Source organism: Blennius ocellaris, assembly GCF_963422515.1.
Source record: "Blennius ocellaris genome assembly, contig: SCAFFOLD_79, whole genome shotgun sequence".
NCBI lineage: Eukaryota > Metazoa > Chordata > Actinopteri > Blenniiformes > Blenniidae > Blennius > Blennius ocellaris.
This window is the reverse complement of record NW_027661942.1, coordinates 167,712-193,336: the sequence shown is the minus strand read 5'-3', so window position 1 is coordinate 193,336 and position 25,625 is coordinate 167,712. Positions and strand designations below refer to the sequence as shown.

General features: G+C 50.7%; 1 protein-coding gene across 1 annotated transcript in view; it reads right to left on the bottom strand.

Moving 5' to 3' along the window:
- Nucleotides 1-1,895: 1,895 nt before the first annotated feature.
- Nucleotides 1,896-25,625, bottom strand: part of LOC308148543 (semaphorin-6D-like) — a gene marked incomplete at both ends in the record, with an annotated part of 110,558 nt that continues 86,828 nt past the window's right edge. Inside the window, 4 exons of the mRNA XM_080522010.1 lie at nucleotides 1,896-1,973; nucleotides 2,085-3,245; nucleotides 25,095-25,226; nucleotides 25,302-25,552. Coding sequence (XP_080378136.1) covers nucleotides 1,896-1,973; nucleotides 2,085-3,245; nucleotides 25,095-25,226; nucleotides 25,302-25,552 — 1,622 coding nt within the window. The remainder of the gene's footprint in view (nucleotides 1,974-2,084; nucleotides 3,246-25,094; nucleotides 25,227-25,301; nucleotides 25,553-25,625) is intronic.

Below are 25,625 nucleotides of genomic sequence, written 5' to 3'. Positions count from 1 at the left end.
GGTTCAGAGGGGATCAGTTGCAGGTTTCTGAACTTCAGTTTGTGACTTTTCCAACCTTTTGGTTCCAGACGTGTTTTGTCATCGACTTTCTGCTCAGATTTTACGCATAAATACAAATATGTAGAAAAGCATGAAAATGACACAATTGAATAAATTGAACCTTCATTTTCGGTGTTTCACAGCTGAATTGAAATGAAAATGTAGAAAAACGATGAAAATTCTGCGTAGAAATCAAAAACTTTAACCTTTGACACAGATTTACTTTAAAAATCAACCAATTTACCAAATATACATGTTTTTCCTCCTGAATGGGCGACTTGAGTTTCTTTGGCTGGTTTAAACGTCTTTCTGAGATTAGTTTTAGGTTCTGCACGACTCCTGCAGACCTGGTCTGAGTCGACTTTACTGGACAGGAAGTAGAATCCATTTGAAGTGTTTGGTAGGTAAACTCGTACGAGGGTCTCGTAGCTGCTGAAGTTTCATCCGTTAGCTGTGAGACGAGCCAGTTCATGGTCAATAGAAAAAGTTCTACAAAGAAAAAAGCATGAAGTCTTTGGAATTTCCCAGTTCTCATCAGGAATTCGTCGTAAAGTCGGATCCATCTGCTTCACGAGTACGAACACTAAGTTTTTCCAGCAGGTTTTAATTCAAATGTTTTATCAAAGTCAAGAACAGAAAAGACCAATGGAGGATGGAATCTGGTCCGTTGGACACTTTAAGAGTAGAAAAACCAAAGAAGACATGGGGTGATTAAGTGAAGAGTACCTGCTATTCCTAATTTGTATATAGGGGGCGCAGTTTGACTTCTATACACTCACTTATGCAAAGAAGGAAAAAATGTGGTCACATCTGCAGAAATCCCATGAAAAGTGAATCAAAAGTGAATATTTTCACATTTCCAGGCTGTAACAGAATTTTGTTTTGACACCTAATTTTGATCTCATGGAGCCTCTGAAAGACAAAGACATGAATTCTTTTGTGTTATTTCAGTGTGTTTCGATACTTTTGCAACGTTGGGAAAATGTATGTGAAGGAATGTTGAGGTATACGTGAAACGCCTGGTGTTTGTACTCGTGATTCCTTCGAGGATGATTGTTGACCCTCATCAGCTGGGGTCACGTCCAGAGTCCTACAGAAGATGGACAATGCAGAAAACTCACCACAGCAGTGATGGTACTTCCTGAAGCTGTTTGATGTGTTTGAACAGTTTGGCTTGTTATCATGATGGAGAACAAAAAGAGAGAGGGGACTTTGAATTAATCTGATCCGAGGTTCAAACCCTGGTGACCCACAGACTGGTCACGGTCCACATGTCAGGATTGTTTTAGAACAGATTTACTTATTGCTTCATACACCCAAACAGTTTGAATCTCCCACCGGACTGAACAAGTCACTGAAGACAAGCTGCAGGACACGCCCACTGTCACCAACATGCACGAGCAAAGCCCCCGAGAAGGTCCCAGAACACACTTTGAGAACCACTAGTTGGCCTGACGGTGCTTCATTTTCTGTCTTTATTGACCTCATGTTGACTTAAGACATCTGATCTGAGGCTGTAAAATTAGATTTAGTCATGTTGAGGAAAAGCAGAATGAGCCTTTTCATTTGAAATGCTCCTGCTTTTATACGTGATGAGAGTGGGCGTGGCCACCAGTTGGTCTTCATTGTAATATTTTGTCCAATCAGAGATCAGACCTCCTTCGTGGCTCCAGGTGGAAACAGTGAGGAACCAGAGGTTTGATGGGACTGTTTGTGTCTCAGGTACCAATGTGGTACAAGGAGCAGCTTCTCCGTTGTGAGCCGAGTTCTACGTTCCTCCTGGAGTCGGTGGACCGTGGAGGACCGGGACAGGAACCCGGGGTCAAGGTGTCACATCAGGAAACCTTGGCTGTTCATCAGTGTTCCTCGCTGGGCTCCTGGAGCGCCGCCTCGTCTCTGAGGACTGACGGGAGCGCTTCATTCCGAGCGTCGGCCTGAGGGGTGACAGAACCATCACTTGGTCTCTGCGACCGCTCACTGCCCTCGGCGTTGCTTGGCGAGGGCGACAGTGGCGCTGCGTCCTCTCCGTCTCAGTATTTCTTTGCCTCTGCGCCCGGCGATGCTGCCGCGTTGGGCAGGAAGAGCGGTTTGGGCGGGATTTGTGGTTTGAGCGACGAGGTCCTGCGGACAACGGCGGCCCGCTGCGGGTGTGGACCTTCGTTGTAGCTGTGCTGCCGCGTCAGGCAGGCACTAGCAACGGATGGCCGTGGGTTCCCCCGGGTGGCTCCCCCCCCCCCCGCGGCACCGTGCCGGACATTGCTGCTGCTGTTGTTGGTGTTCATCCTGGCCAGGAAGTGCTGCGAGTAGGACGCCCCGCGCTGGTTGAAGCTGTGGTGGCGGGGCACGGCTCCGCCACCACTGCCCATCTTGATGAGGGCGTGGCGCTGGGAGTGGTGGCGTGTGATGGAAATGGCTCCGCCCCCTCCGGGTCGCTCCGGTATGACCTGCTGCTGCAGTGGCGTGGAGGAGGTGGAAGAGGAGACGGAGGGTACGGAGGTGGAGGAGGTGGGGTTGTTGGAGGAGGATGAAGAAGAGGAGGATGAGGAGTTCCCCGGAGGAAGGTCCAGCTGCTTGCCGTCACTTGGCAGCAGCGAGGCGTTGAAGAACGTCTGGGTCTCCGGGATGGACGGCTGCTGGTGCTGAGCACTGTTGTTGTTGTTGTGGTGGTGGTGGTGGTGGTGGGGGCGTGTCTGTCCGTGGTGGTGATGAAGATGATGGTGGTGAAAGCCCCCAGTGGAGGAGGCGGAGGAGGAGGCAGCTCCAGGGAACGAGGAAGTGGAGGTGAGCACCTTGATGCCGCCGGTTCCTGAAGCGCTGACCTCGTGGATGTGTTTGAGCAGTTCATCTAGCGCCGACACATCCACCACCGCCTGGGGCAGACCCTGCTGGGAGGGCGCTGCCGCTGCAGCTCCTCCTGCTGCTGCTGCTCGCTCTTCACTGCAGACCTTCCTCTTCTCAGGGAGGTGCAGGGATGAAGAAGAAGCACCCACTCCGTGGTTGGAGAAGGGGAAGTTCCCCACCACGGCCATGAAGCCCAGGCTGGACGCTGAGCAGCTGGGACCCGCTTTGGGCTCCTGGGCGTTGTTGCAGTTGTGATTCTTCTCGTACTGATGCTGCCGCAGAGCCTTCATGCTCTTGATGGGCAGCTCGGGCGTGGAGTCGGGCGTCGGCAGGCCAGAGAGCTCCTCATCACCCTGAGAGAGAGACTGACCTGAGGTTAGACCAACCAGACAGGAAACAGACAGGAAGCTGACAAGAAGCACAGGAAACCAACAGGAAACCAACAGGAAGCTGACAAAAAGCACAGGAAACCAACAGGAAACCAACAGGAAGCTGACAAGAAGCACAGGAAACCAACAGGAAGCTAACAAGAAGCACAGGAAACCAACAGGAAGCTGACAAGAAGCACAGGGAACCAACAGGGAACAGACAAGAAGCACAGGGAACCAACAGGGAACCAACAGGAAGCTAACAAGAAGCACAGGGAACCAACAGGAAGCTGACAAGAAGCACAGGAAACCAACAGGAAACCAACAGGAAGCTGACAAGAAGCACAGGGAACCAACAGGGAACAGACAAGAAGCACAGGGAACCAACAGGGAACAGACAAGAAGCACAGGGAACCAACAGGAAGCTAACAAGAACCACAGGGAACCAACAGGGAACAGACAAGAAGCACAGGGAACCAACAGGAAGCTAACAAGAACCACAGGGAACCAACAGGAAACCAACAGGAAGCTGACAAGAAGCACAGGGAACCAACAGGGAACAGACAAGAAGCACAGGGAACCAACAGGGAACAGACAAGAAGCACAGGGAACCAACAGGAAGCTAACAAGAACCACAGGGAACCAACAGGGAACAGACAAGAAGCACAGGGAACCAACAGGAAGCTAACAAGAACCACAGGGAACCAACAGGAAACCAACAGGAAGCTGACAAGAAGCACAGGGAACCAACAGGGAACAGACAAGAAGCACAGGGAACCAACAGGGAACAAACAGGAAGCTAACAAGAAGCACAGGGAACCAACAGGAAGCTGACAAGAAGCACAGGGAACCAACAGGGAACCAACAGGAAGCTAACAAGAAGCACAGGGAACCAACAGGGAACCAACAGGAAGCTAACAAGAAGCACAGGAAACCCACAGGAAACCAACAGGAAGCTGACAAGAACCAACAGGAAGCTGACAAGAGCCAACAGGAAGCTGACAAGAAGCACAGGAAAACAACAGGAAACCAACAGGAAGCTGACAAGAAGCACAGGAAAACAACAGGAAACCAACAGGAAGCTGACAAGAAGCACAGGAAACCAACAGGAAACCAACAGGAAGCTGACAAAAAGCACAGGAAACCAACAGGAAGCTGACAAGAAGCACAGGGAACCAACAGGGAACAGACAAGAAGCACAGGGAACCAACAGGGAACCAACAGGAAGCTAACAAGAACCACAGGGAACCAACAGGAAACCAACAGGAAGCTGACAAGAAGCACAGGGAACCAACAGGGAACAGACAAGAAGCACAGGGAACCAACAGGGAACCAACAGGAAGCTAACAAGAAGCACAGGGAACCAACAGGGAACCAACAGGAAGCTGACAAGAAGCACAGGGAACCAACAGGGAACCAACAGGAAGCTAACAAGAAGCACAGGAAACCCACAGGAAACCAACAGGAAGCTGACAAGAACCAACAGGAAGCTGACAAGAGCCAACAGGAAGCTGACAAGAAGCACAGGAAAACAACAGGAAACCAACAGGAAGCTGACAAGAAGCACAGGGAACCAACAGGGAACCAACCGGAAACCAACAGGAAGCTGACAAGAAGCACAGGAAACCCACAGGAAACCAACAGGAAGCTGACAAGAAGCAGAGGAAAACAACAGGGAATAGACAAGAAGCACAGGGAACCAACAGGAAGCTGACAAGAACCAGCAGGAAACCAACAGGGAACAGACAGTAAGCTGACAAGAAGTACAGGGAACCAACAGGGAACAGACAGGAAACCAACAGGAAACCAACAGGGAACAGACAGGAAGCTGACAAGAAGCAAAGGGAACCAACAGGGAACAGACAGGAAACAGACAGGAAACCAACAGGAAACAGACAGGGAACAGACAGGAAACCAACAGGAAACAGACAGGGAACAGACAGGAAACCAACAGGGAATAGACCGGAAGCTGACAAGGAACAGACAGAAGGCTGACAAGACGCACAGGAAACCAACAGGAAACAGACAGGGAACAGGCAGGAAGCTGACAGGAAACCAACAGGGAACAGACCGGAAGCTGACAAGGAACAGACAGGAAGCTGACAAGAAGCACAGGAAACCAACAGGAAGCTGACAAGAAGCACAGGAAACTAACCGGAAACCAACAGGAAGCTGACAAGAAGCACAGGAAACCCACAGGAAACCAACAGGAAGCTGACAAGAAGCACAGGGAACCAACAGGGAACCAACAGGGAACCAACCGGGAACCAACAGGAAGCTGACAAGAAGCACAGGGAACCAACAGGGAACAGACAAGAAGCACTGGAAACCAACAGGGAACCAACAGGAAGCTGACAAAAAGCAAAGGGAACCAACAGGGAACCAACAGGAAGCTGACAAGAAGCACAGGGAACCAACAGGGAACTAACAGGAAGCTAACAAGAAGCACAGGAAACCCACAGGAAACCAACAGGAAGCTGACAAGAACCAACAGGAAGCTGACAAGAGCCAACAGGAAGCTGACAAGAAGCACAGGAAAACAACAGGAAACCAACAGGAAGCTGACAAGAAGCACAGGGAACCAACAGGGAACCAACCGGAAACCAACAGGAAGCTGACAAGAAGCACAGGAAACCCACAGGAAACCAACAGGAAGCTGACAAGAAGCAGAGGAAACTAACCGGAAACCAACAGGAAGCTGACAAGAAGCACAGGAAACCCACAGGAAACCAACAGGAAGCTGACAAGAAGCACAGGAAACTAACCGGAAACCAACAGGAAGCTGACAAGAAGCACAGGAAACCCACAGGAAACCAACAGGAAGCTGACAAGAAGCACAGGGAACCAACAGGGAACCAACCGGGAACCAACAGGAAGCTGACAAGAAGCACAGGGAACCAACAGGGAACAGACAAGAAGCACAGGAAACCAACAGGGAACCAACAGGAAGCTGACAAAAAGCACAGGAAACCAACAGGGAACCAACAGAGAACAGACAGGAAGCTGACAAGAAGCACAGGAAACCAACAGGGAACCAACAGGGAACAGACAGGAAGCTGACAAGCAGCACAGGGAACCAACAGGGAACAGACAGGAAACTGACAGGGAACCAACAGGGAACAGACAGGAAGCTGACAAGAAGCACAGGAAACCAACAGGAAACCAAAAGGGAACCAACTTGGAACAGACAGGAAGGTGACAAGAAGCACAGGGAACCAACAGGGAACCAAAGCAGGGGAAAACAACAGGGAACCAACAGGGAACAGACAGGAAGCTGACAAGAAGCACAGGGACCCAACAGGGAACAGACAGGAAACCGACAGGGAACCAACAGGGAACAGACAGGAAGCTGACAAGAAGCACAGGAAACCAACAGGAAACCAAAAGGGAACCAACTTGGAACTGACAGGAAGGTGACAAGAAGGAAAGGTAACCAACAGGGAACAGACAAGAAGCACAGGAAACCAACAGGGAACCAACAGGAAGCTGACAAGAACCACAGGAAACCAACAGGAAGCTGACAAGAAGCACAGGAAACCAACAGGAAACCAACAGGAAGCTGACAAGAAGAACAGGAAACCAACAGGGAACAGACAAGAAGCACAGGGAACCAACAGGGAACCAACAGGAAGCTGACAAGAAGCACAGGAAACCAACAGGAAACCAACAGGAAACCAACAGGGAACTAACAGGAAGCTGACAAGAACCACAGGAAACCAACAGGAAGCTGACAAAAAGCACAGGAAACCAACAGGAAACCAACGGGAAGCTGACAAGAAGCACAGGAAACCAACAGGGAACAGACAAGAAGCACAGGGAACCAACAGGGAACCAACAGGAAACTGACAAGAAGCACAGGGAACCAACAGGGAACACACAGGAAACAGACAGGAAACCAACAGGGAACTGACAGGAAACTGACAAGAAGCACAGGGAACCAACAGGGAACACACAGGAAACAGACAGGAAACCAACAGGGAACTGACAGGAAGCTGACAAGAAGCAAAGGGAACCAACAGGAAACCAACAGGAAACAGACAGGAAACCAACAGGGAACCAACAGGGAACCAACAGGGAACCAACAGGGACCAGACAGGAAGCTGACAAGAAGCAAAGGGAACCAACAGGGAACAGACAAGAAGCACAGGAAACCAACAGGAAACCAACAGGGAACCAACAGAAAGCTGACAAGAAGCACAGGAAACCAACAGGAAGCTGACAAGAAGCACAGGGAACCAACAGGAAACCAACAGGAAGCTGACAAGAACCAACAGGAAACCAAAAGGAAGCTGACAAGAAGCACAGGAATCCAACAGGAAGCTGACAAGAACCAGCAGGAAACCAACAGGGAACAGACAGTAAGCTGACAAGAAGTACAGGGAACCAACAGGGAACAGACAGGAAACAGACAGGAAACCAACAGGAAACCAACAGGGAACAGACAGGAAGCTGACAAGAAGCAAAGGGAACCAACAGGGAACAGACAGGAAACCAACAGGAAACAGACAGGGAACAGACAGGAAACCAACAGGAAACAGACAGGGAACAGACAGGAAACCAACAAGGAATAGACCGGAAGCTGACAAGGAACAGACAGAAGGCTGACAAGACGCACAGGAAACCAACAGGAAACAGACAGGGAACAGGCAGGAAGCTGACAGGAAACCAACAGGGAACAGACCGGAAGCTGACAAGGAACAGACAGGAAGCTGACAAGAAGCACAGGAAATCAACAGGAAACCAACAGGGAAAAGACAGGAAGCTGACAAGAAGCACAGGGAACCAACAGGGAACAGACAGGAAACCAACAGGAAACCAACAGGGAACCAACAGGGAACAGACAGGAAACCAACAGGAAACCAACAGGGAACCAACAGGGAGCAGACAGGAAACCAACAGGGAACAGACAGGAAACCAACAGGAAACCAACAGGAAACAGACAGGAAACCAACAGGGAACAGACAGGAAACCAACAGGGAACAGACAGGAAGCTGACAAGAAGCAAAGGGAACGAACAGGGAACAGACAAGAAGCACAGGAAACCAACAGGAAACCAACAGGGAACCAACAGGAAGCTGACAAGAAGCACAGGAAACCAACAGGAAGCTGACAAGAAGCACAGGGAACCAACAGGAAACCAACAGGAAGCTGACAAGAACCAACAGGGAACCAACAGAAAGCTGACAAGAAGCACAGGAATCCAACAGGGAACAGACAGGAAAAAGACAGGAAGCTGACAGGGAACAGACAGGGAACAGACAGGAAACCAACAGGGAACCAACAGGGAACCGACAGGAAACCGACAGGGAACAGACAGGAAGCTGACAAGAAGCACAGGGAGCCAACAGGAAACCAACAGGGAACAGACAGGAAGCTGTCAGGAAGCTGACAGGGAACAGACAGGGAACCAACAGGGAACCAACAGGGAACAGACAGGAAACCAACAGGGAACAGACAGGAAACCAACAGGAAACCAACAGGAAACAGACAGGAAACCAACAGGGAACAGACAGGAAACCAACAGGGAACAGACAGGAAGCTGACAAGAAGCAAAGGGAACGAACAGGGAACAGACAAGAAGCACAGGAAACCAACAGGAAACCAACAGGGAACCAACAGGAAGCTGACAAGAAGCACAGGAAACCAACAGGAAGCTGACAAGAAGCACAGGGAACCAACAGGAAACCAACAGGAAGCTGACAAGAACCAACAGAAACCAACAGAAAGCTGACAAGAAGCACAGGAATCCAACAGGGAACAGACAGGAAAAAGACAGGAAGCTGACAGGGAACAGACAGGGAACAGACAGGAAACCAACAGGGAACCAACAGGGAACCGACAGGAAACCAACAGGGAACAGACAGGAAGCTGACAGGAAGCTGACAGGGAAGATGCAGGAAGACAACAGGAAGCTGACAGGAAACCAACAGGGAACAGACAGGAAGCTGTCAGGAAGCTGACAGGGAACAGACAGGGAACCAACAGGGAACCAACAGGAAACCAACAGGGAACAGACAGGAAACCAACAGGGAACAGACAGGAAGCTGACAAGAAGCACAGGAAACCAACAGGGAACAGACAGGAAGCTGACAAGAAGCACAGGAAACCAACAGGGAACAGACAGGAAACCAACAGGGAACAGACAAGAAGCTGACAAGAAGCACAGGGAACCAACGGGTAACAGACAGGAAGCTAACAAGAAGCACAGGGAACCAACAGGGAACAGACAGGAAGCTAACAAGAAGCACAGGGAACCAACAGGGAACAGACAGGAAGCTGACAGGAAGCTGACAGGGAGCAGGCAGGAAGCTGACAGGAAGCTGACAGGAAACCAACAGGGAACAGACAGGAAACAGACAGGAAACCAACAGGAAACCAACAGGGAACAGACCAGAAGCTGACAAGGAACAGACAGGAAGCTGACAAGACGCACAGGAAACCAACAGGAAACAGACAGGGAACAGGCAGGAAGCTGACAGGAAACCAACAGGGAACAGACCGGAAGCTGACAAGGAACAGACAGGAAGCTGACAAGAAGCACAGGAAATCAACAGGAAACCAACAGGGAACAGACAGGAAGCTGACAAGAAGCACAGGGAACCAACAGGGAACAGACAGGAAACCAACAGGAAACCAACAGGGAACCAACAGGGAACAGACAGGAAACCAACAGGGAACAGACAGGAAACCAACAGGAAACAGACAGGAAACCAACAGGGAACAGACAGGAAGCTGACAAGAAGCAAAGGGAACCAACAGGGAACAGACAGGAAACCAACAGGGAACAGACAGGAAGCTGACATGAAGCTGTCAGGAAGCTGACAGGAAGCTGACAGGGAACAGGCAGGAAGATGACAGGAAGCTGACAGGAAACCAACAGGGAACCAACCGGAAACCAACAGGAAGCTGACAAGAAGCACAGGAAACCCACAGGAAACCAACAGGAAGCTGACAAGAAGCAGAGGAAAACAACAGGGAATAGACAAGAAGCACAGGGAACCAACAGGAAGCTGACAAGAAGCACAGGAAACTAACCGGAAACCAACAGGAAGCTGACAAGAAGCACAGGAAACCAACAGGAAACCAACAGGAAGCTGACAAGAAGCACAGGAAACCAACAGGAAGCTGACAAGAAGCACAGGAAACCAACAGGAAGCTGACAAGAAGCACAGGAAACCAACAGGAAGCTGACAAGAAGCACAGGAAACCCACAGGAAACCAACAGGAAGCTGACAAGAAGCACAGGGAACCAACAGGGAACCAACCGGGAACCAACAGGAAGCTGACAAGAAGCACAGGGAACCAACAGGGAACAGACAAGAAGCACAGGAAACCAACAGGGAACCAACAGGAAGCTGACAAGAAGCACAGGGAACAAACAGGGAACCAACCGGGAACCAACAGGAAGCTGACAAAAAGCACAGGAAACCAACAGGGAACCAACAGAGAACAGACAGGAAGCTGACAAGAAGCACAGGAAACCAACAGGGAACCAACAGGGAACAGACAGGAAGCTGACAAGCAGCACAGGGAACCAACAGGGAACCAACAGGGAACAGACAGGAAGCTGACAAGAAGCACAGGAAACCAACAGGAAACCAAAAGGGAACCAACTTGGAACAGACAGGAAGGTGACAAGAAGCACAGGGAACCAACAGGGAACCAAAGCAGAGGAAAACAACAGGGAACCAACAGGGAACAGACAGGAAGCTGACAAGAAGCACAGGGACCCAACAGGGAACAGACAGGAAGCTGACAAGAAGCACAGGAAACCAACAGGAAACCAAAAGGGAACCAACTTGGAACTGACAGGAAGGTGACAAGAAGGAAAGGTAACCAACAGGGAACAGACAAGAAGCACAGGAAACCAACAGGGAACCAACAGGAAGCTGACAAGAACCACAGGAAACCAACAGGAAGCTGACAAGAAGCACAGGAAACCAACAGGAAACCAACAGGAAGCTGACAAGAAGAACAGGAAACCAACAGGGAACAGACAAGAAGCACAGGGAACCAACAGGGAACCAACAGGAAGCTGACAAGAAGCACAGGAAACCAACAGGAAACCAACAGGGAACTAACAGGAAGCTGACAAGAACCACAGGAAACCAACAGGAAGCTGACAAAAAGCACAGGAAACCAACAGGAAACCAACGGGAAGCTGACAAGAAGCACAGGAAACCAACAGGGAACAGACAAGAAGCACAGGGAACCAACAGGGAACCAACAGGAAACTGACAAGAAGCACAGGGAACCAACAGGGAACACACAGGAAACAGACAGGAAACCAACAGGGAACTGACAGGAAACTGACAAGAAGCACAGGGAACCAACAGGGAACACACAGGAAACAGACAGGAAACCAACAGGGAACTGACAGGAAGCTGACAAGAAGCAAAGGGAACCAACAGGAAACCAACAGGAAACAGACAGGAAACCAACAGGGAACCAACAGGGAACCAACAGGGACCAGACAGGAAGCTGACAAGAAGCAAAGGGAACCAACAGGGAACAGACAAGAAGCACAGGAAACCAACAGGAAACCAACAGGGAACCAACAGAAAGCTGACAAGAAGCACAGGAAACCAACAGGAAGCTGACAAGAAGCACAGGGAACCAACAGGAAACCAACAGGGAACCAACCGGAAACCAACAGGAAGCTGACAAGAAGCACAGGAAACCCACAGGAAACCAACAGGAAGCTGACAAGAAGCAGAGGAAAACAACAGGGAATAGACAAGAAGCACAGGGAACCAACAGGAAGCTGACAAGAAGCACAGGAAACTAACCGGAAACCAACAGGAAGCTGACAAGAAGCACAGGAAACCCACAGGAAACCAACAGGAAGCTGACAAGAAGCACAGGGAACCAACAGGGAACCAACCGGGAACCAACAGGAAGCTGACAAGAAGCACAGGGAACCAACAGGGAACAGACAAGAAGCACAGGAAACCAACAGGGAACCAACAGGAAGCTGACAAGAAGCACAGGGAACAAACAGGGAACCAACCGGGAACCAACAGGAAGCTGACAAAAAGCACAGGAAACCAACAGGGAACCAACAGAGAACAGACAGGAAGCTGACAAGAAGCACAGGAAACCAACAGGGAACCAACAGGGAACAGACAGGAAGCTGACAAGCAGCACAGGGAACCAACAGGGAACAGACAGGAAACTGACAGGGAACCAACAGGGAACAGACAGGAAGCTGACAAGAAGCACAGGAAACCAACAGGAAACCAAAAGGGAACCAACTTGGAACAGACAGGAAGGTGACAAGAAGCACAGGGAACCAACAGGGAACCAAAGCAGAGGAAAACAACAGGGAACCAACAGGGAACAGACAGGAAGCTGACAAGAAGCACAGGGACCCAACAGGGAACAGACAGGAAGCTGACAAGAAGCACAGGAAACCAACAGGAAACCAAAAGGGAACCAACTTGGAACTGACAGGAAGGTGACAAGAAGGAAAGGTAACCAACAGGGAACAGACAAGAAGCACAGGAAACCAACAGGGAACCAACAGGAAGCTGACAAGAACCACAGGAAACCAACAGGAAGCTGACAAGAAGCACAGGAAACCAACAGGAAACCAACAGGAAGCTGACAAGAAGAACAGGAAACCAACAGGGAACAGACAAGAAGCACAGGGAACCAACAGGGAACCAACAGGAAGCTGACAAGAAGCACAGGAAACCAACAGGAAACCAACAGGGAACTAACAGGAAGCTGACAAGAACCACAGGAAACCAACAGGAAGCTGACAAAAAGCACAGGAAACCAACAGGAAACCAACGGGAAGCTGACAAGAAGCACAGGAAACCAACAGGGAACAGACAAGAAGCACAGGGAACCAACAGGGAACCAACAGGAAACTGACAAGAAGCACAGGGAACCAACAGGGAACACACAGGAAAAAGACAGGAAACCAACAGGGAACTGACAGGAAACTGACAAGAAGCACAGGGAACCAACAGGGAACACACAGGAAACAGACAGGAAACCAACAGGGAACTGACAGGAAGCTGACAAGAAGCAAAGGGAACCAACAGGAAACCAACAGGAAACAGACAGGAAACCAACAGGGAACCAACAGGGACCAGACAGGAAGCTGACAAGAAGCAAAGGGAACCAACAGGGAACAGACAAGAAGCACAGGAAACCAACAGGAAACCAACAGGGAACCAACAGAAAGCTGACAAGAAGCACAGGAAACCAACAGGAAGCTGACAAGAAGCACAGGGAACCAACAGGAAACCAACAGGAAGCTGACAAGAACCAACAGGAAACCAACAGGAAGCTGACAAGAAGCACAGGAATCCAACAGGAAGCTGACAAGAACCAGCAGGAAACCAACAGGGAACAGACAGTAAGCTGACAAGAAGTACAGGGAACCAACAGGGAACAGACAGGAAACAGACAGGAAACCAACAGGAAACCAACAGGGAACAGACAGGAAGCTGACAAGAAGCAAAGGGAACCAACAGGGAACAGACAGGAAACCAACAGGAAACAGACAGGGAACAGACAGGAAACCAACAGGGAATAGACCGGAAGCTGACAAGGAACAGACAGAAGGCTGACAAGACGCACAGGAAACCAACAGGAAACAGACAGGGAACAGGCAGGAAGCTGACAGGAAACCAACAGGGAACAGACCGGAAGCTGACAAGGAACAGACAGGAAGCTGACAAGAAGCACAGGAAATCAACAGGAAACCAACAGGGAAAAGACAGGAAGCTGACAAGAAGCACAGGGAACCAACAGGGAACAGACAGGAAACCAACAGGAAACCAACAGGGAACCAACAGGGAACAGACAGGAAACCAACAGGAAACCAACAGGGAACCAACAGGGAACAGACAGGAAACCAACAGGGAACAGACAGGAAACCAACAGGAAACCAACAGGAAACAGACAGGAAACCAACAGGGAACAGACAGGAAACCAACAGGGAACAGACAGGAAGCTGACAAGAAGCAAAGGGAACGAACAGGGAACAGACAAGAAGCACAGGAAACCAACAGGAAACCAACAGGGAACCAACAGGAAGCTGACAAGAAGCACAGGAAACCAACAGGAAGCTGACAAGAAGCACAGGGAACCAACAGGAAACCAACAGGAAGCTGACAAGAACCAACAGGGAACCAACAGAAAGCTGACAAGAAGCACAGGAATCCAACAGGGAACAGACAGGAAAAAGACAGGAAGCTGACAGGGAACAGACAGGGAACAGACAGGAAACCAACAGGGAACCAACAGGGAACCGACAGGAAACCAACAGGGAACAGACAGGAAGCTGACAAGAAGCACAGGGAGCCAACAGGAAACCAACAGGGAACAGACAGGAAGCTGTCAGGAAGCTGACAGGGAACAGACAGGGAACCAACAGGGAACCAACAGGGAACAGACAGGGAACCAACAGGGAACAGACAGGAAACCAACAGGAAACCAACAGGAAACAGACAGGAAACCAACAGGGAACAGACAGGAAACCAACAGGGAACAGACAGGAAGCTGACAAGAAGCAAAGGGAACGAACAGGGAACAGACAAGAAGCACAGGAAACCAACAGGAAACCAACAGGGAACCAACAGGAAGCTGACAAGAAGCACAGGAAACCAACAGGAAGCTGACAAGAAGCACAGGGAACCAACAGGAAACCAACAGGAAGCTGACAAGAACCAACAGAAACCAACAGAAAGCTGACAAGAAGCACAGGAATCCAACAGGGAACAGACAGGAAAAAGACAGGAAGCTGACAGGGAACAGACAGGGAACAGACAGGAAACCAACAGGGAACCAACAGGGAACCGACAGGAAACCAACAGGGAACAGACAGGAAGCTGACAAGAAGCACAGGGAGCCAACAGGAAACCAACAGGGAACAGACAGGAAGCTGACAGGAAGCTGACAGGGAAGATGCAGGAAGACGACAGGAAGCTGACAGGAAGCTGACAGGGAACAGACAGGGAACCAACAGGGAACCAACAGGGAACAGACAGGAAACCAACAGGGAACAGACAGGAAGCTGACAAGAAGCACAGGAAACCAACAGGGAACAGACAGGAAGCTGACAAGAAGCACAGGAAACCAACAGGGAACAGACAGGAAACCAACAGGGAACAGACAAGAAGCTGACAAGAAGCACAGGGAACCAACGGGTAACAGACAGGAAGCTAACAAGAAGCACAGGGAACCAACAGGGAACAGACAGGAAGCTAACAAGAAGCACAGGGAACCAACAGGGAACAGACAGGAAGCTGACAGGAAGCTGACAAGGAACAGACAGGAAGCTGACAAGAAGCACAGGAAATCAACAGGAAACCAACAGGGAACAGACAGGAAGCTGACAAGAAGCACAGGGAACCAACAGGGAACAGACAGGAAACCAACAGGAAACCAACAGGGAACCAACAGGGAACAGACAGGAAACCAACAGGGAACAGACAGGAAACCAACAGGAAACAGACAGGAAACCAACAGGGAACAGACAGGAAGCTGACAAGAAGCAAAGGGAACCAACAGGGAACAGACAGGAAACCAACAGGGAACAGACAGGAAGCTGACATGAAGCTGTCAGGAAGCTGACAGGAAGCTGACAGGGAACAGGCAGGAAGATGACAGGAAGCTGACAGGGAACAGACAGGGAACAGACAGGAAACCAACAGGGAACCAACAGGGAACCGACAGGAAACCAACAGGGAACAGACAGGAAGCTGACAAGAAGCACAGGGAGCCAACAGGAAACCAACAGGGAACAGACAGGAAGCTGACAGGAAGCTGACAGGGAAGATGCAGGAAGACGACAGGAAGCTGTCAGGAAGCTGACAGGGAACAGACAGGGAACCAACAGGGAACCAACAGGGAACAGACAGGAAACCAACAGGGAACAGACAGGAAGCTGACAAGAAGCACAGGAAACCAACAGGGAACAGACAGGAAGCTGACAAGAAGCACAGGAAACCAACAGGGAACAGACAGGAAACCAACAGGGAACAGACAAGAAGCTGACAAGAAGCACAGGGAACCAACGGGTAACAGACAGGAAGCTAACAAGAAGCACAGGGAACCAACAGGGAACAGACAGGAAGCTAACAAGAAGCACAGGGAACCAACAGGGAACAGACAGGAAGCTGACAGGAAGCTGACAGGGAGCAGGCAGGAAGCTGACAGGAAGCTGACAGGAAACCAACAGGGAACAGACAGGAAACAGACAGGAAACCAACAGGAAACCAACAGGGAACAGACCGGAAGCTGACAAGGAACAGACAGGAAGCTGACAAGACGCACAGGAAACCAACAGGAAACAGACAGGGAACAGGCAGGAAGCTGACAGGAAACCAACAGGGAACAGACCGGAAGCTGACAAGGAACAGACAGGAAGCTGACAAGAAGCACAGGAAATCAACAGGAAACCAACAGGGAACAGACAGGAAGCTGACAAGAAGCACAGGGAACCAACAGGGAACAGACAGGAAACCAACAGGAAACCAACAGGGAACCAACAGGGAACAGACAGGAAACCAACAGGGAACAGACAGGAAACCAACAGGAAACAGACAGGAAACCAACAGGGAACAGACAGGAAGCTGACAAGAAGCAAAGGGAACCAACAGGGAACAGACAGGAAACCAACAGGGAACAGACAGGAAGCTGACATGAAGCTGTCAGGAAGCTGACAGGAAGCTGACAGGGAACAGGCAGGAAGATGACAGGAAGCTGACAGGAAACCAACAGGGAACAGACAGGAAGCTGTCAGGAAGCTGACAGGGAACCAACAGGAAACCAACAGGGAACAGACAGGAAGCTGACAAGAAGCACAGGAAACCAACAGGGAACAGACAGGAAACCAACAGGGAACAGACAGGAAGCTGACAAGAAGCACAGGGAACCAACAGGGAACAGACAGGAAGCTGACAAGAAGCACAGGAAACCAACAGGGAACAGACAAGAAGCACAGGAAACCAACAGGAAACCAACAGGGAACCAACAGGAAGCTGACAAGAAGCACAGGAAACCAACAGGAAGCTGACAAGAAGCACAGGGAACCAACAGGAAACCAACAGGAAGTTGACAAGAACCAACAGGAAGCTGACAAGAACCAACAGGAAACCAACAGGAAGCTGACAAGAAGCACAGGAATCCAACAGGGAACAGACAGGAAAAAGACAGGAAGCTGACAGGGAACAGACAGGGAACAGACAGGAAACCAACAGGGAACCAACAGGGAACCGACAGGAAACAGACAGGAAACCAACAGGGAACCGACAGGAAACAGACAGGAAACCAACAGGGAACCAACAGGGAACAGACAGGAAGCTGACAAGAAGCAAAGGGAACCAACAGGGAACAGACAGGAAGCTGACAAGAAGCAAAGGGAACCAACAGGGAACAGACAAGAAGCACAGGAAGCCAACAGGAAACCAACAGGGAACAGACAGGAAGCTGACAAGAAGCACAGGGAGCCAACAGGAAACCAACAGGGAACAGACAGGAAGCTGACATGAAGCTGTCAGGAAGCTGACAGGAAGCTGACAGGGAATAGGCAGGAAGCTGACAGGAAGCTGACAGGAAACCAACAGGGAACAGACAGGAAGCTGAAAGGAAGCTGACAGGGAACAGACAGGGAACCAACAGGGAACCAACAGGAAACCAACAGGGAACAGACAGGAAACCAACAGGGAACAGACAGGAAGCTGACAAGAAGCACAGGAAACCAACAGGGAACAGACAGGAAACCAACAGGGAACAGACAGGAAGCTGACAAGAAGCACAGGGAACCAACGGGGAACAGACAGGAAGCTAACAAGAAGCACAGGGAACCAACAGGGAACAGACAGGAAGCTAACAAGAAGCACAGGGAACCAACAGGGAACAGACAGGAAGCTGACAAGAAGCACAGGGAACCAACAGGGAACAGACAGGAAACCAACAGGAAACCAACAGGGAACCAACAGGGAACATACACGAAACCAACAGGGAACAGACAGGAAACCAACAGAAAGCTGACAAGAAGCACAGGAATCCAACAGGGAACAGACAGGAAAAAGACAGGAAGCTGACAGGGAACAGACAGGGAAGAGACAGGAAACCAACAGGGAACCGACAGGAAACCAACAGGGAACAGACAGGAAGCTGACAAGAAGCACAGGGAGCCAACAGGAAACCAACAGGGAACAGACAGGAAGCTGACATGAAGCTGTCAGGAAGCTGACAGGAAGCTGACAGGGAAGATGCAGGAAGACGACAGGAAGCTGACAGGAAACCAACAGGGAACAGACAGGAAGCTGTCAGGAAGCTGACAGGGAACAGACAGGGAACCAACAGGGAACCAACAGGAAACCAACAGGGAACAGACAGGAAACCAACAGGGAACAGACAGGAAGCTGACAAGAAGCACAGGAAACCAACAGGGAACAGACAGGAAACCAACAGGGAACAGACAGGAAGCTGACAAGAAGCACAGGGAACCAACGGGTAACAGACAGGAAGCTAACAAGAAGCACAGGGAACCAACAGGGAACAGACAGGAAGCTAACAAGAAGCACAGGGAACCAACAGGGAACAGACAGGGAACAGGCAGGAAGCTGAAAGGAAACCAACAGGGAACAGACCGGAAGCTGACAAGGAACAGACAGGAAGCTGACAAGAAGCACAGGAAATAAACAGGAAACCAACAGGGAACAGACAGGAAGCTGACAAGAAGCACAGGGAACCAACAGGGAACAGACAGGAAACCAACAGGAAACCAACAGGGAACCAACAGGGAACAGACAGGAAACCAACAGGGAACAGACAGGAAACCAACAGGAAACAGACAGGAAACCAACAGGGAACCAACAGGGAACAGACAGGGAACCAACAGGGAACAGACAGGAAGCTGACAAGAAGCAAAGGGAACCAACAGGGAACAGACAGGAAGCTGACAAGAAGCAAAGGGAACGAACAGGGAACAGACAAGAAGCACAGGAAACCAACAGGAAACCAACAGGGAACCAACAGGAAGCTGACAAGAAGCACAGGAAACCAACAGGAAGCTGACAAGAAGCACAGGGAACCAACAGGAAACCAACAGGAAGCTGACAAGAACCAACAGGAAACCAACAGAAAGCTGACAAGAAGCACAGGAATCCAACAGGGAACAGACAGGAAAAAGACAGGAAGCTGACAGGGAACAGACAGGGAACAGACAGGAAACCAACAGGAAACCAACAGGGAACAGACAGGAAGCTGACAAGAAGCACGGGGAGCCAACAGGAAACCAACAGGGAACAGACAGGAAGCTGACATGAAGCTGTCAGGAAGCTGACAGGAAGCTGACAGGGAACAGGCAGGAAGACGACAGGAAGCTGACAGGAAACCAACAGGGAACAGAGAGGAAGCTGTCAGGAAGCTGACAGGGAACAGACAGGGAACCAACAGGGAACCAACAGGAAACCAACAGGGAACAGACAGGAAACCAACAGGGAACAGACAGGAAGCTGACAAGAAGTACAGGAAACCAACAGGGAACAGACAGGAAACCAACAGGGAACAGACAGGAAGCTGAGAAGAAGCACAGGGAACCAACGGGTAACAGACAGGAAGCTAACAAGAAGCACAGGGAACCAACAGGGAACAGACAGGAAGCTAACAAGAAGCACAGGGAACCAACAGGGAACAGACAGGAAACAGACAGGAAACCAACAGGAAACCAACAGGGAACAGACCGGAAGCTGACAAGGAACAGACAGGAAGCTGACAAGACGCACAGGAAACCAACAGGAAACAGACAGGGAACAGGCAGGAAGCTGACAGGAAACCAACAGGGAACAGACCGGAAGCTGACAAGGAACAGACAGGAAGCTGACAAGAAGCACAGGAAATCAACAGGAAACCAACAGGGAACCGACAGGAAGCTGACAAGAAGCACAGGGAACCAACAGGGAACAGAGAGGAAACCAACAGGAAACCAACAGGGAACCAACAGGGAACAGACAGGAAACCAACAGGAAACAGACAGGAAACCAACAGGGAACAGACAGGAAGCTAACAAGAAGCACAGGGAACCAACAGGGAACAGACAGGAAGCTGACAAGAAGCACAGGGAACCAACAGGGAACAGACAGGAAACCAACAGGAAACCAACAGGGAACCAACAGGGAACATACAGGAAACCAACAGGGAACAGACAGGAAACCAACAGAAAGCTGACAAGAAGCACAGGAATCCAACAGGGAACAGACAGGAAAAAGACAGGAAGCTGACAGGGAACAGACAGGGAAGAGACAGGAAACCAACAGGGAACCGACAGGAAACCAACAGGGAACAGACAGGAAGCTGACAAGAAGCACAGGGAGCCAACAGGAAACCAACAGGGAACAGACAGGAAGCTGACATGAAGCTGTCAGGAAGCTGACAGGAAGCTGACAGGGAAGATGCAGGAAGACGACAGGAAGCTGACAGGAAACCAACAGGGAACAGACAGGAAGCTGTCAGGAAGCTGACAGGGAACAGACAGGGAACCAACAGGGAACCAACAGGGAACCAACAGGAAACCAACAGGGAACAGACAGGAAACAAACAGGGAACAGACAGGAAGCTGACAAGAAGCACAGGAAACCAACAGGGAACAGACAGGAAACCAACAGGGAACAGACAGGAAGCTGACAAGAAGCACAGGGAACCAACGGGTAACAGACAGGAAGCTAACAAGAAGCACAGGGAACCAACAGGGAACAGACAGGAAGCTAACAAGAAGCACAGGGAACCAACAGGGAACAGACAGGGAACAGGCAGGAAGCTGAAAGGAAACCAACAGGGAACAGACCGGAAGCTGACAAGGAACAGACAGGAAGCTGACAAGAAGCACAGGAAATAAACAGGAAACCAACAGGGAACAGACAGGAAGCTGACAAGAAGCACAGGGAACCAACAGGGAACAGACAGGAAACCAACAGGAAACCAACAGGGAACCAACAGGGAACAGACAGGAAACCAACAGGGAACAGACAGGAAACCAACAGGAAACAGACAGGAAACCAACAGGGAACCAACAGGGAACAGACAGGAAACTGACAAGAAGCACAGGGAACCAACAGGGAACAGACAGGAAACCAACAGGGAACCAACAGGGAACAGACAGGGAACCAACAGGGAACAGACAGGAAGCTGACAAGAAGCAAAGGGAACCAACAGGGAACAGACAGGAAGCTGACAAGAAGCAAAGGGAACGAACAGGGAACAGACAAGAAGCACAGGAAACCAACAGGAAACCAACAGGGAACCAACAGGAAGCTGACAAGAAGCACAGGAAACCAACAGGAAGCTGACAAGAAGCACAGGGAACCAACAGGAAACCAACAGGAAGCTGACAAGAACCAACAGGAAACCAACAGAAAGCTGACAAGAAGCACAGGAATCCAACAGGGAACAGACAGGAAAAAGACAGGAAGCTGACAGGGAACAGACAGGGAACAGACAGGAAACCAACAGGAAACCAACAGGGAACAGACAGGAAGCTGACAAGAAGCACGGGGAGCCAACAGGAAACCAACAGGGAACAGACAGGAAGCTGACATGAAGCTGTCAGGAAGCTGACAGGAAGCTGACAGGGAACAGGCAGGAAGACGACAGGAAGCTGACAGGAAACCAACAGGGAACAGAGAGGAAGCTGTCAGGAAGCTGACAGGGAACAGACAGGGAACCAACAGGGAACCAACAGGAAACCAACAGGGAACAGACAGGAAACCAACAGGGAACAGACAGGAAGCTGACAAGAAGTACAGGAAACCAACAGGGAACAGACAGGAAACCAACAGGGAACAGACAGGAAGCTGAGAAGAAGCACAGGGAACCAACGGGTAACAGACAGGAAGCTAACAAGAAGCACAGGGAACCAACAGGGAACAGACAGGAAGCTAACAAGAAGCACAGGGAACCAACAGGGAACAGACAGGAAACAGACAGGAAACCAACAGGAAACCAACAGGGAACAGACCGGAAGCTGACAAGGAACAGACAGGAAGCTGACAAGACGCACAGGAAACCAACAGGAAACAGACAGGGAACAGGCAGGAAGCTGACAGGAAACCAACAGGGAACAGACCGGAAGCTGACAAGGAACAGACAGGAAGCTGACAAGAAGCACAGGAAATCAACAGGAAACCAACAGGGAACAGACAGGAAGCTGACAAGTAGCACAGGGAACCAACAGGGAACAGAGAGGAAACCAACAGGAAACCAACAGGGAACCAACAGGGAACAGACAGGAAACCAACAGGGAACAGACAGGAAACCAACAGGAAACAGACAGGAAACCAACAGGGAACAGACAGGAAGCTGACAAGAAGCAAAGGGAACCAACAGGGAACAGACAGGAAACCAACAGGGAACAGACAGGAAGCTGACATGAAGCTGTCAGGAAGCTGAAAGGAAGCTGACATGGAACAGGCAGGAAGATGACAGGAAGCTGACAGGAAACCAACAGGGAACAGACAGGAAGCTGTCAGGAAGCTGACAGGGAACAGACAGGGAACCAACAGGGAACCAACAGGAAACCAACAGGGAACAGACAGGAAGCTGACAAGAAGCACAGGAAACCAACAGGGAACAGACAGGAAACCAACAGGGAACAGACAGGAAGCTGACAAGAAGCACAGGGAACCAACGGGTAACAGACAGGAAGCTAACAAGAAGCACAGGGAACCAACAGGGAACAGACAGGAAGCTGTCAGGAAGCTGACAGGGAGCAGGCAGGAAGCTGACAGGAAGCTGACAGGAAACCAACAGGAAACCAACAGGGAACAGACCGGAAGCTGACAAGGAACAGACAGGAAGCTGACAAGACGCACAGGAAACCAACAGGAAACAGACAGGGTACAGGCAGGAAGCTGACAGGAAACCAACAGGGAACAGACCGGAAGCTGACAAGGAACAGACAGGAAGCTGACAAGAAGCACAGGAAATCAACAGGAAACCAACAGGGAACAGACAGGAAGCTGACAAGAAGCACAGGGAACCAACAGGGGACAGACAGGAAACCAACAGGAAACCAACAGGGAATCAACAGGGAACCAACAGGGAACAGACAGGAAACCAACAGGGAACAGACAGGAAACCAACAGGAAACAGACAGGAAACCAACAGGGAACCAACAGGGAACAGACAAGAAGCACAGGAAACCAACAGGAAACCAACAGGAAGCTGACAAGAAGCACAGGAAACCAACAGGAAGCTGACAAGAAGCACAGGGAACCAACAGGAAGCTGACAAGAACCAACAGGAAACCAACAGGAAGCTGACAAGAAGCACAGGAATCCAACAGGGAACAGACAGGAAAAAGACAGGAAGCTGACAGGGAACCGACAGGGAACAGACAGGAAACCAACAGGGAACCAACAGGGAACCGACAGGAAACAGACAGGAAACCAACAGGGAACTGACAGGAAACAGACAGGAAACCAACAGGGAACCAACAGGGAACAGACAGGAAGCTGACAAGAAGCAAAGGGAACCAACAGGGAACAGACAAGAAGCACAGGAAACCAACAGGAAACCAACAGGGAACCAACAGGAAGCTGACAAGAAGCACAGGAAACCAACAGGAAGCTGACAAGAAGCACAGGAATGCAACAGGGAACAGACAGGAAAAAGACAGGAAGCTGACAGGGAACAGACAGGGAACAGACAGGAAACCAACAGGGAACCAACAGGGAACCGACAGGAAACCGACAGGAAACCAACAGGGAACAGACAGGAAGCTGACAAGAAGCACAGGGAGCCAACAGGAAACCAACAGGGAACAGACAGGAAGCTGACATGAAGCTGTCAGGAAGCTGACATTAAGCTGACAGGGAATAGGCAGGAAGCTGACAGGAAGCTGACAGGAAGCTGACAGGGAACAGACAGGGAACCAACAGGGAACCAACAGGAAACCAACAGGGAACAGACAGGAAACCAACAGGGAACAGACAGGAAGCTGACAAGAAGCACAGGAAACCAACAGGGAACAGACAGGAAACCAACAGGGAACAGACAGGAAGCTGACAAGAAGCACAGGGAACCAACGGGGAACAGACAGGAAGCTAACAAGAAGCACAGGGAACCAACAGGGAACAGACAGGAAGCTAACAAGAAGCACAGGGAACCAACAGGGAACAGACAGGAAGCTGACAGGAAGCTGACAGGGAGCAGGCAGGAAGCTGACAGGAAGCTGACAGGAAACCAACAGGGAACAGACAGGAAGCTGACAAGACGCACAGGGAACCAACAGGGAACAGACAGGCAGCTAACAAGAAGCACAGGGAACCAACAGGGAACAGACAGGAAGCTGACAGGAAGCTGTCAGGAAGCTGACAGGAAGCTGACAGGGAACAGGCAGGAAGCTGTCAGGAAGCTGACAGGAAACTGACAGGGAACAGACAGGAAGCTGACAGGGAACAGACATGAAGCTGACAGGGAACAGACAGGAAGCTGACAGGAAGCTGACAGGGAACAGACAGGGAACAGACAGGAAGCTGACAGGGAACAGACAGGAAGCTGACAGGGAACAGACAGGGAACAGACAGGGAACCAACAGGGATCAGACAGGAAGCTGACAGGGAACAGACAGGAAACAGACAGGAAGCTGTCAGGAAGCTGACAGGAAGCTGACAGGAAACTGACAGGGAACAGACAGGAAGCTGACAGGAAACAGACAGGAAGCTGACAGGAAGCTGACAGGGAACAAACAGGAAGCTGACAGGAAGCTGACAGGGAACAGACAGGAAGCTGACAGGAAGCTGACAGGAAATGGGCAGAAAGCAGAGACAGAGGACAGGTTGTCGGACTGTATAGAGACAACCATGATGGTGTGGACGGTACCTGGGATAGGCTGAGTTCGGGGTCGCCCAGCTGGAGGCTGTGGTGTGGGGGGTTGAGGATGCTGGGGGAAGCGTGGCCGTTGGGGATGAAGGAGCTGTACATCTTTGGCGTGGAGACCTCCAGTTTGTCCTCCTGCAGTGAGAAAGACCCAGAACATGAGACAGATTCAGCCTCCGTCACTCGGCGTACAATTTTAGCTCCTCCCACCTTGGGCTGCCCGTCCAGCAGCCCGTTGAGCCTGGCGAGCGAGCGCAGCGACAGGGCGTGCGACAGCGAGGCCTCGGGGTCCTTCCCCAGCCGGCCGGCCCGGTGGGCGGCGCCGCGGCCACAGTAACACGACACCATGAAGGCCGACAAGATGGCGCCCAGGAAGAACGCCACCAGCACGCAGGCGATCAGCAGCGTGTAGTGAACGTTAGCCGTGGAGCGCGGCTCCATGTCTGGCAGACGGCGAACACCTGGAGGAGAGAGGGCCGGGTCAGTTCAGACCAGAGACCAGAGACCAGAGACCAGACACCAGACACCAGACAC